This window comes from Hemibagrus wyckioides, linkage group LG29 (assembly GCF_019097595.1).
Source record: "Hemibagrus wyckioides isolate EC202008001 linkage group LG29, SWU_Hwy_1.0, whole genome shotgun sequence".
NCBI lineage: Eukaryota > Metazoa > Chordata > Actinopteri > Siluriformes > Bagridae > Hemibagrus > Hemibagrus wyckioides.
Window position 1 is genome coordinate 7,573,316 of NC_080738.1, and position 19,899 is coordinate 7,593,214.

Genomic DNA, 19,899 nt, shown 5'->3' on the forward strand with positions numbered 1-19,899 from the left:
TGCCTTTACATGAACATGAATTTTATATGGAGTTGGCCCGCCCTTTGCAGCTATAACAGCTTCAACTCTTCTGGGAAGACTTTCCACAAGGTTTAGAGTCTCAGGCTTAGAATCTCCGCTCTAATTCATCCCAAAGGTGTTCTATGGGGTTGAGGTCAGGACTCATGTTAGGGTGCAGGCCAGTCAAGTTCCTCCACACCAAACTCTCTCATCCATGTCTTTATGGACCTTGCTTTGTGCACTGGTGTACAGTCATGTTGGAACAGGAAGGGGTCATCCTCAAACTGTTCCCACAAAGTTGGGAGCATGAAATTGTCCAAAATGTCTTGGTATGAAGCTGAAGCATTAAGAGTTCCTATCACTGGAACCAAGGAGCCGAGTCCAACCCCTGAATTCAATGATTTGGAAGGGTGTCCCAAAACCTTTGGCAATAAAGTGTATTTCAGTTTTTTCAAGACTGTGTACCATGTGAATGGTTTTCCCAGGCCACCAAACACACATTAGGAGCAACACACTGAATGACAATAAGCCAAGAGGGAATTTTTTTTTTGTGTGTGTGTGCGCATCACAGAAATTCAGAGGAAACAATGAACCAAACTGAACATTACACTTTACAGATCAGCCAAGGTACAACGAAGATACAGGTAATGATGAGCCGAATGCTGCTTTCCTCCTTTATTTTAGATCATTTTGTTGGAAAACAAAAAAAACAAAAAAAAAAAACATTAGCTGCCTCCTCACAGCTATCTAGCTTAATGACTGTCACATCCAATATACAAAGAACAATGCAACCATTTTGATGAATATCATGTCCTTTAACATAATATCATGGGATCAAGTCTTAGACAACATTTAATAATACCTGTCCAACTCAATTGCCACTTTATTAAGAAAACATCTATGCTGTGAAGGATGTTTACGCTATGTAAATGTGTTCCCACAGCCGTTTTACTCGGACCTGAACTGCTGCTGACTGGATGATTTTTTTTTTTAACTCGTGTGAAAATCAGCAGTTTTTGTCTGCCACCATGCTACGCTTGAGGACACGGAGAGAACATTTCCCCCCCCCCTCATTCTCACGTCTGATCGGAAGCTCTTGACTTGTAAAGCTGTAGGATTTTACACACTGATCAGCTATCAAATGATTAGCTGATTGAATAACTATTCCTAATAAAGTGGCCAATAAGTGTACATGAACTGAGGTTTTATTGTACAAATTATCTTTGGTGGATGAAGAAAAAACTAAAAAAAAAAAATAAAAATAAAAGATACAAAGCATATAAAAAGGTACATAGGGTTGAGTTAGAGTATAATAGACTATAATGATTTCAGTACTACTTTCCTAGATGGAAGTTCTTATGAGACACAATGCATACATTTGCACACAACAGTGTTGACGGTCTATACACAGCTTTCCGCCAGGGTCCGTAGTATATACGAAAATAAAGTCACTTTGGATTTTCTTATGTGTATATATATATATATATATATATATATATATATATATATATATATATATATATATATATATATATATATATATATATATAAATATATATAAAAGAACATTTCAATGAGGTATAGAACTAGCAAGTGAGTAAGGAACGTTCTAGCATGTGAAGTTACTGCAAGGCAAGAACTGATTGGTTATCACCCGGGTTTCACGTATGTGACCCGTACAGCAATAAAGGGAAGAGGTACAACTTTAAATTTTGAGGCACACACACACACACACAACTTTAAATGTCAACACGGTCTGTGTACGTTGCGTTCATTTGTTTAACAATGATTAAAACAAACAAACAAAAAAAAAATTCCAAAAATAATTTTCAAAAATTCAGATTTCTTTCAGGAATAAAATCAAATTAACCTGAATAACCCAGATACATCATCATCAGTTAGTGGGCAAATTATTAAAAATATCCGTTAGTTAGATAGATAACCGATCTCGTGCTAATACGGCAAAAGATGACGACGTAGCAGCTGCAAAATAATCCACAGGATTGTGCAGGTGCTGAATTTTAAGGAATATTTTATACTCTCAAAATATATATTTAGATGATCACAAGTTGATCTCTTTAACATATCTTTTATGAAAATAGAATAAAGTGCAAGAGTACACAACACAACATGTGCAGTGAACAGTGCACACTGCAAAAATTTAGGAAAATTTGTGTGGGGGGGGGGGGGGGTGAGTAGAAATAATAATTTTAGTGTGCGTAAAAAGGGGAAGTGGTAGCCTATGGTTTCTCGTCTACTATGCGGAAGGCCCGGGTTCAATTCCTAACCAATGCCCAAAACTCCAGCCACTGGATGCAGTGCCGGTTCCAAGCAGGGATAAAAAGGGAGGGTTGCGTCAGGAAGGGCATCCGGAGTAAAACCTGTGCCAAGTTGTTGTGCTGACCAGTTGGTCTGCTGTGGCCACATACAGGGGAGTAGCCAAAGATCAACATCAACAAGTGTGCGTAAAAATACAATAAAAAAACAACAATAAAAAGGCCGCTAGTTTGTCATCGCGTTTTCGTTTTCAAACGAATGAACGAACGTATACGAAACCCTAACAACTTTACACACAATCGTTTACGCCTTCGAGTAAAAAAAAAGAAAAAAAAAAAGCTTTGAGCTGTTGCATAATTCCTCCAGCCAACACTTTGTGAGCTTTTTCTACTTGTATAGGATACAAACTGTTCTAATATAAATATAAATTCCTGCACGTTTATAGAGTCAGGACTTGCTCTTTCCACATGGTAAATTATCACACATAGAAAAATTAATAACACTGTAATGATTAAAATAAGGGCCATTTAGTGTGTGGAAACACATTAAGTGATATAAAATAAAAAAAATACAAATGGGAAATAAAAATCTGAAACAATACACTATAGTATACGTGGGTGGATTTTTTTTTTCTTTTGGGAAAAAGAACTAATTGTTGGCACTTAAACAATTTGAGAACTACATTTATCCATGAAATAGAGGTAACACTGTGGTTATGTATAAAATATGTTCAAAGAATACTTTCAAAATGAGGAGTAAAATATACCTTTTGCAAGCTATTTCCACTTTTTGGGCTGAATATATATATATATATATATATATATATATATATATATATATATATATATATATATATAAAAAAAATAAAACGTTTTTTTTTCCTCAACACAGTCGTATAAACAAAGAGCTAATACTTTTTCGTGCTGTTTATAAAATAGTCCCTTTGTTCCTTTAAGTTCGGATATTCACATGGTTTTGTACACACATCTGTACAGTTAATAACTGATTCCTTAAATCTAAGATTCCTTTTTATTTTTCTATTGCCAGATTAAATTGTATTCCTTTAAATAAATTAGAAAAGAAGTGAAGCGATGGCACCGAGGTCCATACTGTTATTGCTGTGTAAAATACTGGGAGTTCGGAGCTGGTGACCATCTCCGGTGGTTCGGTGTTCAATCCTATTGCTGTAGAAATAACGTCCAATGAAGTACCACTGCTTCCAAACTAAACCCTCCTGCGTCACTGAGTGCTCGAGTTGTCCGTCTGGTGAGAGGGTGAGGTTTGGGGCTGCTTTAGAGTCTGAGGCTTTAACTGCTGTTGTGGTTTTTGCTGTGGTTGTTGTGTCGTGGTGAACGCACCCTGCTGCTGAATAGGGAAAGCCTGCAGGATCAGTTGCGTAGACTGGTTGCTCTGCAAAATGCGGGCTCCCTGTAGAACAAAAAAAAAGAGCTGCAATCAATAACCATCGAATATAACGTTTTTTTTTGGCCTTGGCATAAAGTGCTGCTTGTGTCCAGTGAAGCATGGTGGTGGAAGCATCATGTCGTCAGTTGCCTTCTCTGACTAAAACCCTCTTTATCTGCTCACTTTCCTATCCATTTTTACATGTCATAACGCTCTGTCTGTTCAAAATTGGGGATACTTTTTCTGACCCAGTCATTGATTTTCTGGTAGATGTCCTCCGTTAGCATCTCAGTTGTGCCATATTTTTTTTCTAGCAAATTTAATAGTGTGTTTGGATTTGCTAACTCCATGGTATACATGATGATGCATCGAACCCTTTAACAAAATCTGAGCCATCCCATACAATTTAAAGCACAGAAACTCAAAACAAGCACTCCAGTTATGGCATTTTTCACCTGATAGGGTCACAATTAAACAAAATTCTGCTAAGATCATGTACAGCTTGGTACACATTGACAATAGTGAGCGTTGGCATGGATTTTTGTCCTACCTGTAGAAACTGTTGCTGAGGCTGCGCCATCCCCTGCTGCTGTTGCTGCTGCGAATCGGACGCCGCTGCTATTGCCTGTGTTTGGCCCTGCTGCTGTGCAAACTGGCTGTAAGCGGTCACTACTTGGCCCATAAACATGGTTGTGGGAACCATTACGGTGCTGCAAGCCATGGGAGCAGTGACTAGCTTAGTGACCAACTGCTGCCCTGGAAACCTGAAGAAAGGCGGAAGTATTTATGAAAACACAGTCGTACATTATTACACACCGTAGATAAAGTTTGGCAAATTGCCGTGGCATAAATGTGGAATAAAACTCTTCAGGATGTGCAGGTACTGGAAAATAATCAACTCCTGGCTGGTAACCGTATCTGGTAAATTATTTTCATCTAACATCGGCTTATTAGCAGACATGTATGCATTTCAGTAAGACTTCAGTATTTGTGTATCGTGTATACACACCTGTTGATTGTAGTTACTTGAGTGATATTATGCGACTGGTTGCTGGGGATCTGCACGACATTGCTGTTGCCCGGCTGACCGACTATCATCGTATTATACACTGAACCCTGCTAAGCAGAAGAGAGAAAGAAAAAAAAAAACCTTAAGAGTTTAAAAAGGAAAGGAAAGAAACAGTATAATTAAAGGCAAAATCGAAAAAAACGCTGCTTCACCCTGACACTATTAGCATAACGACAAGCTATAAGGAGGAACGAGGACCAGACAAATGTAGTGATGTCATCCTTAATGGATCGGTCAGAAGTGAACAGGAAAAAAATAAAAAAAAAAAAAGCATGAGATCAGTTCAAAATGCTCCGGAGCCATTTGGTACAATACGGGCTTTTACTGACGTTATTTGGAACTGTCTGCTGTCTCGTAAATCATGACAGGCTGCTGTGATTGTTTCATTAATCACGAATGAGTCGCTTCGAATCAGAAAACGAGTGTATCGGCTGAACCTGTGTCAGGACGGAGCCTTGAGAATTCTGCTGACGGGAAGGCGGAGCTTGCTGCTGTTGAAGGCCCTGATGCGTCCTGCTATGGGCGGTACTCGTCACACTCTGCACTCCAACTTCAGCTTGTGAGCATGAAGCTCCGCTCACCTGAGGGAGCTGCACGTTGACCCCACCTGAGGACTGCTGTAGGTACATCTGAAACGAAACATGTTCATGAACTACTGCACATGTAACCCAGAGCTGCTAATGTTGCTAAAGAGAAAAAAATGTTACTGATGATGTTGGATAGTACATAAGTATGCGGTCAAGTTGCTTTTTTTAGTCAGTACTGGATACAGTGTCACATGGTGCTATACTGCCTCCAGTATTTACACTGGTTTACATTGCAGCATGTGGAAAGACGCGTAAATGTGTTAGATTGCAGTGCAAAAGCGACACACCAAACACCCGCAGGACACGCATTTCATCCAATGGCAAGAATAAATCAGCAGCTAATCCACGTCTTTAAGGTACATTCTTCATGCCCAAATTAGTCCCTCTGTAACAGCTGAATCCTGTACATCCATTTTTTTTCTCTCAACTCTTACATATGACACTAAAGCATAGTTTAACCTGTAGTGATATTTTTAAGGTAGTGTGTGCATTTGTGTAGGTGAAGAAATACCTGAAGGCCCTGGCCCTGCACTTTCTGAAGCTGCTCGTGAATTTGCTTCAGTTCTTCCTGCTGCTTTTTAATGTTGGCCTCGATCATCTGCGTCCTCTGTTCCAACTGCTCCTTCAGATGCTGCATGGCGTTCAGCTGTGCCGAGTATTGCTACACACACACACACACACACACACAGTGTTACACTATTACACGGCTGATGGAATGCAATTCTTTCTAATCAAATGTAGAAAGAATTCAATAACCCATCAACAAGCTCGAGGTAAATGAGGCTTTCAGGTGCAAAACAAAACAAAACAAAACAGTGCCTTACTCTTTCAGTTTTGTTCTTATAATTTCTAAGCATCCTAAATTCACTCAAACCATTATTTACGGAACGTATTTCCGTATATATACGCGAATAAAACTTCGATCTGATCTTCGTGATTCCTGCTCACTACATGACTGGATGCAACAGATTAATAAAATCTCTGTAAATAAAAAATAACCTTCAGTGAAAGATAACACAAGGCATGAGAGGAATGGCAATGGCAATTTCAATCTCTGGCTCAAAGAAGTACATGAAAATGCTTTCCACGATTGTGTGTTAACGATTATGATACGCAGCAGGGTCTATTTTCCGAGCGGACGTTGCAGAGATGAGTTTTACAGGCAGTAAGGAATAACAGTATATGATGACTGCAAGAAGGTGGTTACCTGTGTGTTCTGTTGAGGTTGTTGCTGCTGCTGCTGGTTAACATGAGCAGGAGAACTTGTGTGTATATTCTAAGGGAGGAAAAAAAACATACCATTAAACACATTCTTCACAGCTCATCCCATATTTCCGAATTCATACTCCTGGAATTCTCAAAGCTAGTTTTAAACTAATTTCTATGAGGCATTTCAGACCAGTTTAAAGTTTAAGAAACTCATGAATACATAAGCAGTCTTCACTATTTATTTTCACCCAGAACCAAATTCAACCAGAATGCCTTTATCATCTTTATCAGCCAGACCATCGCTGCGCCTTTGTAATCATGCATGTAACCTGTGCATGTGCATGAAAATAAGCCCGTTTCTCTATTCTGCCAATTCCCAAGCCTTCAAAATGAGGCAGGTTGAATCAGGTGAACAGCATGGGAAAATGCGACGTTTTGCATATCATGCATAGACATTAGCATGAAACTGTGTCACGCAGATTTGCATAAAAGTCCGAGAACCACCCACCTGGCTGCTAACAGAGGAGCGGCGCTGTAGCGTCATGTCACCGGTGCTAGGCTGAGGCGGGGTGCTCACGTCCATCTGCAGCTTAGTGGGTGTGGCTGAGGCAGAAACGGGACCGAGTAATCAGATTACACAATCATCATAACGAGGTTATGAGCATCCCAAACAGCAGGACTTATCAAGCACATCACTGGTGCATCAATTGTCATGACTATTTTAAACTTAACACTAATAGCCCCCTCTGAATGTTTTTGTCTGTTGTTTTTTTGCTATGCACTGCAGACATGTGTTTGAGATATGACACGATAGGTATTTCTTTCCCTGATTCCATTCTGGCTTTCTGAGTCTTATTTCTAAATGTGATTTGCGTCTCACAAAAATCTCACGGGGGTTGTGACGCCTTCGTCCCTGCCCCGTGGAGCTTGTTGGTGATGTCACTGACTGTTTTTGTCTGTGTTGTCACCCACTATTTTGGGGTTTTTCTTCACAGTTCTCATAATGTTCGTCATCAACTGATAAATTTTCCTTGCCGGACCTGTTAGGTCACCAGTGGTTCCTTTCTTTTTCAGAACATTCCAAATTGTTGTATTGACTTTGCCCAGTTCTTGTGCAATGGCTTCCAGCTTGCTTTTCTCCCATAGACAGCTCTCTGGGCTTTATGTTGGTTTTTCATTTTTAACAACAAATGCAGTCTTCACAGAAGACACCCAGAGCTCATAGACATTCAGAGTTATTTGATCGATCGATCAATCTTCACCTGGGCAACACAAAACACCTAGCCATCATGTGTTCCAATATTTCTGATTACTCAATGGCTTGAAACAGAAGATGCCATGTTCTACATTCTGAATGTAAATATCAATAAATGAAAGCTGGAAATCGTCTCCAATTCATTTTTTTTTTATTTAAAACCGAAATGTTGGCCTTTTCTGCTCCAATACAGTCAGAAGGGATTATATATAGCATGATGTAACATTCAATTTTACTTTGCTGTAATAAATAAAACAGTCATAAAATCAAATGATAAAGTGGCTAGAAACTCTAGTGGTGGGTTGGTTTATTTTTTAGAAGCATGCTACTCAAGAACAATAAAGTGTGAACTGCGATGATATTTTGCACAACAAATATTCCACATCATATCAATATCCAAAACAACGTAACAGCACTTACAGGTACACGTGCTGTCGGACATGGCTGTGCGCGAGGACTTGTGGGAGCTGTGCGAGGAGGTGGACGGTGTGCGGCTGTGATCGAAGCGCTCAAGCACCTCCTTTAAGCTGGAGGTGTTTATCTGTGATTCAGAACCAGAGTCCTGAGACTGCTAGATAGTGGCCGAGAGAAGAATGGCGGGAGTTTAATTAAACCAGAAGCTGTCCACAGCCTGTTATTGAACCCATTAAAACCTTTCAGAGTTAAGTATTAAAGATTTTCACTAATTTCAGCTGTATCTCACCTTATCTACTGATCTCTCAGGAGGCGACTCCTCAATGCCCATCTCTCTTCTCTGCTCTGCCCGTACTTCAGCATATCTAAACGAAATAAATCAGGGGGAAATCAATGAAAGAGTTTGTGAGAGAAAAGAGAGAGGTGCATAGAGGAAGGCACCGGGCTTCTCAAGTTAACACTTGCACTGCCAAGTACAAGAATACTATTCAAGATGGAATGCAAGCTTATATACATTTGAGGGTGGAGTGTCTTGCTTACTGAATAAACATTGGCTCTCTGGTAGTTTTGAGATTTGACTCTCTACCACAAATCTCTCCAAAACCTTCAAACTACCTTTCATGACTATAGATGATAACAGGGACTTGAATGATAAATAGCCAAATCCAAAAGCTCCTGAGCTCCTAGTCTATCACCACAGACCGTTATGGAGACTGTAATAAAGCTTTTGCTGACTCGATCTGTTTGTCAGTATCACAAAGAGAGTCTATAAATGACCAGGTGTCTGGTACTACCTCCTGAAATGAGAGCATGTCCACAAAGTTCCTCAAACAGCTCTTTCCATCACACATCGGAACTTCTTTAAGCCATTCTTTGTTCATGGTTTCTCTAGACTCATCCTATGACCAGGCTTCACTTCTGCAGCACTTCTACTTTTGCTGCAGCCTCTCCTGCTTTCCTAAACTCTCAACTGAATCAGAATTTCACCACTCAGTGACCTGTCCCTGACCAATGATTGGAAGTAAATCTGTCTCTCAACAAAGCTTGCACCAGTACTCCCAAGCAACCCAGAGGTCTCATTTGTGTTTACCAGTCTCAAACCATTAAGAGATAATCAATTCACAGCTCAGCCCCTTTCTTTACCCAAATGTCCAAAACATATGACCTCAGGGTTGATGATTCAGTCACAAGATCGACCACCAACCTTTAGCCCAAGGAGCTCTGGTATTAAGTGGTGCTTCTTACTGATAATCCATGGACAGAAGCCTAATAACATTTCACCTCTTGAGGCTAATTATGCTTAAATTCACTGAACTGTTCTTTGGTACATGCATACAAACAGCAGTCAGGAGACACAAGCAACCTTCTTGACCAATAGTGAGGCCCTCAGCCTGGTGAGCATACCCAAACCAGCCTGTGGCCTTTGGGTTCTCCAGAGAAGAAGAGAGACCACCTATGATCAAGACTTTTGGTACTGGAGCCCATACTTTCTGTTAACATAACCCCAACTACATCTAGTCCAAACCCCCAGATTCACTTACCATGGCAAGTTCCCAGACTGTCCATCGTATACTTGCCAGACAACTGGCATTTGCAGCTGACCCGCCTCCCTCCACCCTACCCTTAATCTTGCTGGTTGTGAGCTCACAAGGTGAGCTTGACCTGGTGGTCCATTCACTAGTTGTTTGTTTGTGGACACTACGCCCAGGCATGGATAAAGGGCTGGGTCTCGGTAACTGTAATCCAGTCAGGGTATACTTGGTCTTTTTTGAAGCCTGATCACTCCCACAAGCTCTGTTGAATAAAGGTGTCCCTATTGGGAGCATTAAGCTCCGGGTGGCATAGCCCTGAGGTTCAGTACACAATCCCCTTCACCATGACAAGGTCTTGTTCCATGACGGAGCAGCAAGCGTTCACTTGTATAAATAATACAAAACTGGTATTTCCTTACCGGACTACGGTGTGTGTGCACACGATGAACTCAGGCCGAGAGTTCCACTGATGGTAGGTGATGTAGTAGTGAGTCTGGAGCCAGATCCACTGTTGGCCTTTGGTCAGGAATCGATAGTAACATGACTTTCCCTTTCCAAACTGCATCACTGCACAAGAAAGAAACCGATCAATCCGTGCTTTAACAAAAGGGGCACACCTTGTGCGTATGTACATTTACTCACAATGCTCGTGGCATTTAGCCAGTAACTCCAGGTCATCTACATGATAGTAGTCGTAGCCTGACGTCCCCAGAACTTCAAATGGTAGATAACCGATGATAGGAGGAGCTCTGGAAAATGATAGGGGAAAAAAATGATTATTCAACAAGCATAAACAAAGCAAAACTGTTGGAGGTTGAGGTAAATGGAAAGAGAGAAAAAAAAAAAAAAAAAAAAAACTCGATTAAGATAGATAGACCAATACCTGTGATCTAACAGAAGAAATTTCCACTCTAGACTGTGTCTAGAGGTAAACTCTTCACTGGACTCCTCCACTGTACACATCTCCTGCAGAGAAAATCAATCAATCAATCAATAGAAGCTAAGCACACATGTACATGCGGTAGACAAAATCTGCAGACAGACATCAATAATCAATACAAGCTAAACACAAACGTGTTTGTCATAGACATAGCACAATATTAACTTAGTTAATCAATAAATCAGTCAATACGAGCTAAGCCCAGATCTGCTCAAGACATGCGTTCTGGACTATAATTAATCCTCTTTCCAGGTAAACACATTAGCTCTATGGTGAAAATAACATGTAACCATCAATACCATGCTAAACTCTAAAAGCAAACGATAATACATGTAAAGCCAGGGACCAATATTTGCTAAATGGAAATAATACTGCTAAATGGAAAATCCACATGAACAACATGTGAACAAAATCAGATGAATGATACGTTTCAAAAAATGAAGCATCTTGCCTTGATGAACTGAGGCTTGGCTAGCCGCACTGTTGCTACAAAACACACATGGTCATCAAAGGCTGGGCGCAACGAGCGCTGGAGTATTCCTTCCAAACCGTTACGGCTTATACGTGGCACTGAAAAAAAAAGTACAAGACGAATTAAAAGACTTTGTCGAAATGTTTAGATTAAGCTGTACAGAAATCAGGCAATTTTGAACTCACTTGCACTGACCAAGCATAACATTATGACCACCTGCCTAATATTGTGTTGGTCCCCCTTCAGCCAAATCAGCCCTGACCCATCATGCAATCAGAAACAGCATTAACTTCTTCAGCAATTTGAGCAACAGTAGCTCGTCTGTTGGATCGGATCACACGGCCCAGCCTTCTCTCCCCACGTGCATTAATGAGCCTTGACCGCCCATGACCCTGTCACCGGTTCACCACTGTTCCTTCTTTGGACCACTTTTGATAGATACTGACCACTGCAGACTGGGAACACCCCACAAGAGCTGCAGTTTTGGAGATGCTCTGATCCAGTCTTCTAGCCATCACAATTTGTCCCTTCATCAAACTCGCTCAAATCCTTACACTTGTCCATTTTTCCTGCTTCTAACACATCAACTTTGAGGACAAAATGTTCACTTGCTGCCTCTAATATATCCCACCCACTAACAGGTACCATGATGAGGAGATCTTCACTTCACCTCTCAATGCTCAGAATGTTATGGCTGATCGGTGTATATTGAATTTACTTCCAATTTCTCTCTACACTTTCCAGGTACTGTGCCTAGTGGATTTGCTGCTAAATAATGTTGAGTCAAAAAATAAAATAAAATAAAATACACTTCAACACCCCTCAGAGAAACACTTCCTTCTTTCGGACGTTAAGTAGCCATTTTGCGCTTTCTGCTCTGTGAAATTGCCTTTTATGGAGTTTTGTGGGCGTCAACAAATGCAAATCACGTGTGGTATGCCACTTATTAACATACACAAACAAATCATTAAAAAAAAATAATAAAAACAGTACAAAACACCATTTGTTTGTTTACTCAGATTTTACTCCAAGATTGATGAACGAGGTCCAGCATACGGTACTCACTGTTGCTGAGCGACTTGAAGTTGCCGATGAATTTGACGTATTCATACACAGGCGGTTCTTTGGGATCCACAGAGCCTCGGAGCATGTGACAGCAAAACTCCAGCTGGCCCTTAGCTGCAAAGTAAAACCGGGATTGGCAGATAGGTCAGGTATCATCAGGCAGAGCTACAGCAAGATACTATACCTCATTATTGAAAATCAATTCCTTATTTTAATAGAAAATCGCTCACTCTTGAGGTATTCTGGGCTGAGGTTCTCGCCTTCTGGGTGTGAAGAGAGAGCTTTGTACACGTCAGTGTGTTCACTGACCGGAAGGAAGTTTAGCAGGTTCTGATCCACCAAATCAGACTGGAAGACAAAGTATTAAGCACCAAGTCAACTTGTCTGGCCTAAGTAACAATTTATAAGACGTTCATTCAGTATTTTATATGCGAGATATACCACAGGTGATTTGAATTGGTCTAACAAGCAGCAGATGTATTGGCACCCCTGTATGTTCCTAGAGGTTCATCATCCTAAAGACTTTCCCATATAAACTCTATGGAGCATAACATGCAATTACCAGTTGCTTAATTTAACATCACCAAAAATAATCCGTCCAACTTTAAATATAAATGATTTCCTGACTCGCTCGGGTTATGAGCATGATCTGTAACAAACATGCCAAAACCATACATATTTTTCCCTATGGATTTTCTTCCGTATTTTATTAATTTTCCTTAATTAAATTGAACTCACGATGAGGACAGAACACTCATCATGCCCCACACACACTCAATAACTCACCGGAAGGTGGCTGAGTAAGGACGTGACACTTTCCGAGACGTAGATGACATTTCCATCAGTCAGGATAACGAGGAAGAAGCCGTCCAACGCCTAGGAACCACAAATAGAGGATATGCATTGGAAAAACACACAACAAAAAAAAAACCACCACACTCACACACAGATTTGGAAATCTCACCTCAAGCATGAGCTGTGTGAACTCCTCATTGCTGAGGAACGGTGGTTTCCAGTCCTGTCTAATCTCGCTGGACTCTGACTGTGCAGCAATTTCTGCACAAAATCATCATCTCTGTTATCATCATCATCATCATCATCATCATCACGTCAGCTTCTGGCATAGACACGCACATTGAAGTTTACTTCTTTGACTCACAAATGGTCTCATTTGAACACTTACACTGACTCCTATTGACTTTTCCTACCACCTGCCATTTAGTTTAGTCTGTGAAAAGCATTCGCTTGTGTTAAAGCAAACATTCATCCGCCTCAAACGCTTCTTTTATCCGTCTCTTGAAATAAAAACATGCTTTTCATGTTCCTAAGAAACCACTAAGGACTTCTTTTCATGTCTAAAAACTTTACCTCTGACTGTTCCGGCTGCGAGTGATCTTGCTTTTATACAACAGTTCATATTTACAAAAAGAAAATGCATATTCAGCAAGTGACATTTCAGACACAACATCAATAACACCACAACAAATGAATCCTGAAGAAGCCACACTCGCTTCATAGCTTTATCACTGTATACTGGCTAGCTGACTCTCACAGATTTGTACATTTCCAGTGCTAAAGGTGCTACTGGTGAAACTGGCGTCGTTTCTTCCTTTTAAATCATCTGATGTGCTTTCATATTTGAAGTCAAAAGTTATATTAATGAAAAGTGTGCAGAGTGATATACACACAGTGAAACATCCCACTGAGGATATAGGAACTCTAGGCACTGACCAATCAGATCAGTGGAAGTGTTGGAGTTATACGTAAAAACTGCTGAAACTTTACGTTACGATGATAAATGTCCTCCTCTAACCTTCGGAAAGCTCTAGAAGTCTGATCGTAATGAAGCATAAATCAGGCTTGCAGCAGCAGTATGACCGAGTCAGCTCCTTTAACAGCTTGCTTTTTTGGACGGAATTCTCCCTCACTTGCAAGAAGATAAAAGCATCAAGCAAATAAATGGAAATGTTCTTAAAACTTAAAAAGCCCTGTGTGTCCAGAGTACAGCACTCAAAACACAGAGGCAGTGAGAGGCCTCTGTGAGTACTCTAAAACTATTTACTCATTATCTCTTACAACTCTGTGTATGTGTGTTGGACAGAGATGAAAGGACTACACATATCAGAGAGAAAAAATTATTAATGTGCCTCATCATCTGAAATCAGCATCTTTGTCAAGATATTTTAATAGACCTTATTTCAACTGTGAACTAACAGTGATTTTTGGCCAAACAAAAGAAAAAAATGCCGATGACAGAAAAACGCTATTAATGACACAAAAAAAGGTCATCAGTGACACCAAAACCTTCATCAGGGACACCAGATTATTGTCAATGACGCACTGTCATCGGCGACACAAAAAAACGTCATCACGGACACCAAAAATATTGTAATCAACTGACACTATAAATGTCATCAATGACAGTCATCAGTGACACCAAAAACATCATTAATGACACACAGCGATCAATGACGCCAAAATACTGTCATCAATTGAAACTAAAAACGACAATGACACCAAATTACTGTCATCAATGACACACAGTCATCAGTGACACAATAATGTTATCAGTGACATCAAAATATCGTCATCATTTACACCAAAATATTGTCATTAGCTAACACCAAAAATGTCATTAATGACACACAGTTATCACCACCAGACACATCATTAATGACACCAAATTATGGTCAACAACCTCACAGTCAACAGTGACACCAAAAACATCATCAGTGACAAAGTGATCGATGACGCCAAAATATTGTCATCAACTGAAACCAAAAACGTCATCAATGACACCAAAATATCATCAATGACACACAGTCATCAGTGACACCAGAAATTTCAATGACACAGTCATCAACAACACCAGAATCATTAATGATACCAAATATCGTCATCAATGACACACAGTCATCAGTGACACCAAAAACATCAGTGATACACAGCAATCGATGATGCCAAAATATTGTCATCAACTGAAACTAAAAACATCAATGACACAAAATCAATCAATAACACAATGACACAAAAATGTCATCAATGACACCAAAATATCGTCATCATTTACACCAAAATATTGTCATTAGCTAACACCAAAAATGTCATTAATGACACACAGTTATCACCACCAGAACACATCATTAATGACACCAAATTATGGTCATCAACCTCACAGTCAACAGTGACACCAAAAACATCATCAGTGACACACAGCAATCGATGATGCCAAAATATTATCAACTGAAACCAAAAAAACATCAATGACACCAAAATATCATCAATGACACACAGTCATCAGTGACACAAAAATATAATCAATGACACTAAAATATTGTCATCATCAACCACCAAAATATTATTAGCTGACACCATAAATGTCATCAATGACACAGTCGTCAGTGACACCAAAAACATCATTAATGACACACAGCAATTGATAATGCCAAAATATTATCATCAACTGAAACCAAATATCATCGTCAATTATTTTGTCATAAATTACACCAAATTATTGTCATCAACTGACACCATAAACATCATCAATGACAGTCATCAAGGACACCAAAATATCAACAGTGACATACAGTCAATAATGACACCCAAAATGTCATCAATGGCAATGACACACACCGATCGATGATGCCAAAATATTGTCATAAACTGAAACCAAAAACTTCATCAATGACAATATCATCCATGACACCGCGACTAATGACACCAAATTATTGTCACCAACTGACAAATATCGTCATCCGTGACACCAAAATATTGTCATCAACTGACACCAAAAACGTCATCGATGACAGCAAAAATTGCTATCAGGAACACCACAAATTGTCATTATTGACACCAAGAATCTCAGACAAATTGGCCATCTGAAGAAAAAAAAAACAGTAATATTTGAACCAGTAACGTTATCACTGACCAAACACATCATCTGATCCCTAACTGATAATACAAATACTTCATCAGACGAAGGGAAACACCAGTCTTAATAATAACAGTCAAATAAATAAACTTTAAAATCAGTTCAGAGGACAATTTATTCAACTTACTTTAATTCAGTTGGGAACTGACAGTGATTTGGGCCACTGTGTGTGTGTGTGTGTGTGTGTGTGTGTGTATGTGTTACCTTTGTGCTTGCGTAGATAGTCAATGCTTTTCTGTAAGATAGTCGACTTGTCCATCCTGCGTGTGTTGGCAGGCAACAAGGTGCCCAGTTCTTTAATAAGGACATTGAACTGGTCTCTCCTCCTCTTCTCAGATATATTCCGGGAAACGCTAAATCACAGTAAAGCAATCAATATATTTAATACCAATTTTGAAATGTGAAGGATTTCAGAAACGTGCAACAGTCTTACCGTTTGGCCTTATCCCTCTCATCCTCTTCCATCAACTCATCAACGATGCTGCCATCATCCCTGGGACACAAACAACTTCATTAAATACTGTGTGTGTGTAGGTTCATATGCATGCAATGTTACATTGTGTATTTGGGTCAAACTATTACTAAAAAAATAATTTAAAAATAAAATAAAACCAATCCAAATGGTACTTTCAGAAAGACAAACTTTTTGACAAAGAAAGAAAGAAAGAAAGAAAGAAAGAAAGAAAGAAAGAAAGAAAGAAAGAAAGAAAGAAAGAAAGAAAGAAAGAAAGAAAGAAAGAAAGAAAGAAAGAAAGAAAGAAAGACAGACAGACAGACAGACAGACAGACAGACAGACAGACAGACAGACAGACAGACCCAGAATCTGAAGCCTTAAACTAAATCTGGGGCATAAAAAAAGGCCAAAATAAAAAAATATTATGGCAAAAAAGGTAATAAATAAAATAAAAATGTAATAAATAAATAAATAAATAAACAAACCTGATAAAAAAAATGCTTGCTTTTTATTTTATATGTTCCTATGATTTAATTACATAGAATATCTTTTAAGTCACATTTCTAGACTAGTAAACTAGGATGTTTATTTTATCTTAAATGTGTTTATTTATTGCCACCTGGGTTTCGCCTTATAATTGACTTTATAGTTAATGAAAATTATAATTTATCAGAATTTTGGTGTAGTGTGTTTGCTTTTAGGTTCGCCGTCATACCATCATCTGATCCCTTACTGATGATACAAATGCTTAGTGGACAGTCTTAATGAGAAGAGCAGCAAAACAAATAAACTGCGGATCAGAAAGTCTCACCTGTCAATGGAGCTCATTGTGATGCTTCATGAGTCGTTCTGTGGATGACACACTCCAAACATCGGGAAGACATCTGAAAGAGAAATGAAGGACAGCCTGCAAAAATCACACACACAAATAAAGCTTTTTTTTTTAAAAAAAGTCTACAAAAATTATTTTTTTAAAAATAGTGCAACAATGTGTGACTACTTTCAATCTTGTCAATAAATAAAATAAATAAATAAATAAATACATACATAAATAACCAAACAAATAAATAAAGCACCCTGTTGAAAAGTAAGACAACAAGCCCTTACTCTTTAATTTCATCTCTTATCTTTAAGATTGCTGAAAAATTTCTTCAATTAAACATTATTGTTTTTAGAGATGCACCAAATCGTCTAACCGTCACAATTGTTCTCTTTTCTGTTCCCAAAGTCTCTCAGATTCGTACGCTTGCCCATTTCTCCTGCTTCCAACACACTGATTTCAAGAACTGAGTGATCACTTGCTGTTATTTACTTCACCAGTCAGTGGTTTTAATGTTATGGCTGAGGTAACAGAGTATGCGATCTAGTAGTGAAAGAGTATGTTTATACCAGGATGTAATAAAAAAAAAAAACATGATGCCATGCTTTTTAACCATTTATAGTTACATTCAGTAGGGACACATAGAGGGGTCTCGATTACCTGACATCATTACTCAGGAAGTGTGTGTTATCTGTGCAGTGGAGATGATAAAGCCTGGGAGAAAGGCTTCAACTGAAACAACAGATACCATAACTGTCATCACTGACATCAAAGCCATCATCAGACACCAACAGCTTCACACCCCAACAGTATCAGACACCAAAACTATCACCACATTGCCTTAGGCTTGCCCATTAGGGATGAACTGATCAATTTGAACATTCATATCCTAAACGTACAGATTTCTGTAAAGCTGCTCCGAGACAATGTTGATTGTTAAAAATGCTATACAAATAAAACTGCAGTGAATCGACACCAAAAGCATCATCAGACACCAACAACGTCATCAGTGACATCAAGGCCGTGATCAGACACCGGAATCATCCTTACTGACACCAGACCCATCATCTCTGACACAAAATCTATTATCAGACACCAAAACTCTCATCACTGACACCAAAACTAGCAAAGTCAGACACTTTAACGGTGATCAGACACCAAAAGCATCAGACACTAACAATTTCATCAGTGACATCAAGGCCATGATCAGACACCAGAATCATCCTTACTGGCACCGAACCCGTCATCTCTGACACAAACTCCAAAACTGTCATCACTGACACCAAAACTAACATCACTAACTAACTGTCATCAGACACTAAAACAAAACCACAAGTGTCATCAGACACCAAAACTGTCATCACTGACACAAAATCCATCATCAGACACCCAGTCTGTCATCACTGACACCAAAACCTGTAATCACCCAAACCTGTAACCTGTAAGACACCCAAAGCATCCTAAGACACCAGAACTAGTAGCACCAGACATCACAACAGTCATCACTGACCCCAAGGCCATCAGTGATAAAGTCATTCTCTTTGACACTGAAACCGGAACCATGGTGTCTGTCTGATATCAAACCTCTGACACCAGATGCATCTCACTAGATGATTTCACGCGCAGATTTTTTGTTGTACCACTTCCTGTTCGAGCTGATTCTCTCTGGCATGCCTCATGCCCTCGCTAATTGGCTAACCAAAGCTGGCAATAACAAGTGATCATAAAATTACATGAAGCACCTAAGTGGCCTTTTATGCTCAAGAAAGGACAGGAAATCTCCTGCACAGATTCTGCTGCCGCTTAGATCTCGACACACACACACACACACACACAGACACACATATGCAAATACTTACAGATGATCAGGATCACAGCTCTTCTACATCCCCGAATGTGGGTCAACAGGCCTCGCCGTAACGCGGCTCCGGAAGCGCCTTATCGGAACTAAGTGCTCCAAAACTGCACGGATTGACCCTTTACACTCATGTAACCACTTTTAATAAAGTGATTCGGCTCTTTCAGTACCGTATGTGTTACTGTTAACATGCATAGTTGGAAATAATAATAAAAAAAAAAAACCCGCCAGGCCCTAACCCACTTCTGATGCTCTGCTTTAACTTGTGTGTTTCTGTCATGCGCAGTAAGATCTTCCGGGACGCAATATTTTAAAAGTGGTCTTAATGCGACGCACCACGTGTTAGAACAAGCATGAGGTCCAACTATGTTGTGGCACCGCGAATGAGAAGACTCAGACTGTTTTGTATTGCTAATACTTGAAGAAAATATAGTATAGGTTTTATTTACGGAAAAACTGCTTATAATGGGTTGTACATTATTCCCGTAACTAGTAAAACGCGACATTTATTGCGCGCATGCGCAACATGATCACGCTTGCCCTGTCACCCATTGCACGAGACTATATTTACATAAAATATATATATTTATATATATATATAAAACATTTAA

The 19,899-nt window shown here is 39.4% G+C and overlaps 1 protein-coding gene across 4 annotated transcripts; it reads right to left on the minus strand.

Moving 5' to 3' along the window:
* Positions 1-1,536: 1,536 nt before the first annotated feature.
* Positions 1,537-19,589, minus strand: clockb (clock circadian regulator b). 4 transcript variants are annotated; one of them, XM_058384716.1, is made up of 21 exons: positions 19,290-19,589; positions 17,422-17,494; positions 16,589-16,648; positions 16,360-16,508; positions 13,189-13,280; positions 13,011-13,100; positions 12,455-12,572; positions 12,225-12,338; positions 11,139-11,257; positions 10,631-10,713; positions 10,390-10,496; positions 10,167-10,314; positions 8,505-8,580; positions 8,222-8,372; positions 7,055-7,149; positions 6,545-6,613; positions 5,849-5,998; positions 5,188-5,379; positions 4,691-4,800; positions 4,232-4,445; positions 1,537-3,705 (listed from the first exon to the last, which is right to left on the minus strand). In XM_058384716.1, exons 2-21 carry the CDS (start codon positions 17,436-17,438, stop codon positions 3,517-3,519), a joined length of 2,343 nt encoding a protein of 780 aa, XP_058240699.1. In that variant the 5' UTR covers positions 17,439-17,494; positions 19,290-19,589; the 3' UTR covers positions 1,537-3,516. The 4 variants fall into 4 exon arrangements, with proteins under 4 accessions (XP_058240699.1, XP_058240700.1, XP_058240701.1 ...); XM_058384717.1 differs by having other exon boundaries at positions 17,422-17,517; XM_058384718.1 differs by having other exon boundaries at positions 8,222-8,369; positions 19,290-19,588.
* Between the last annotated feature and the right edge of the window lie 310 nt (positions 19,590-19,899).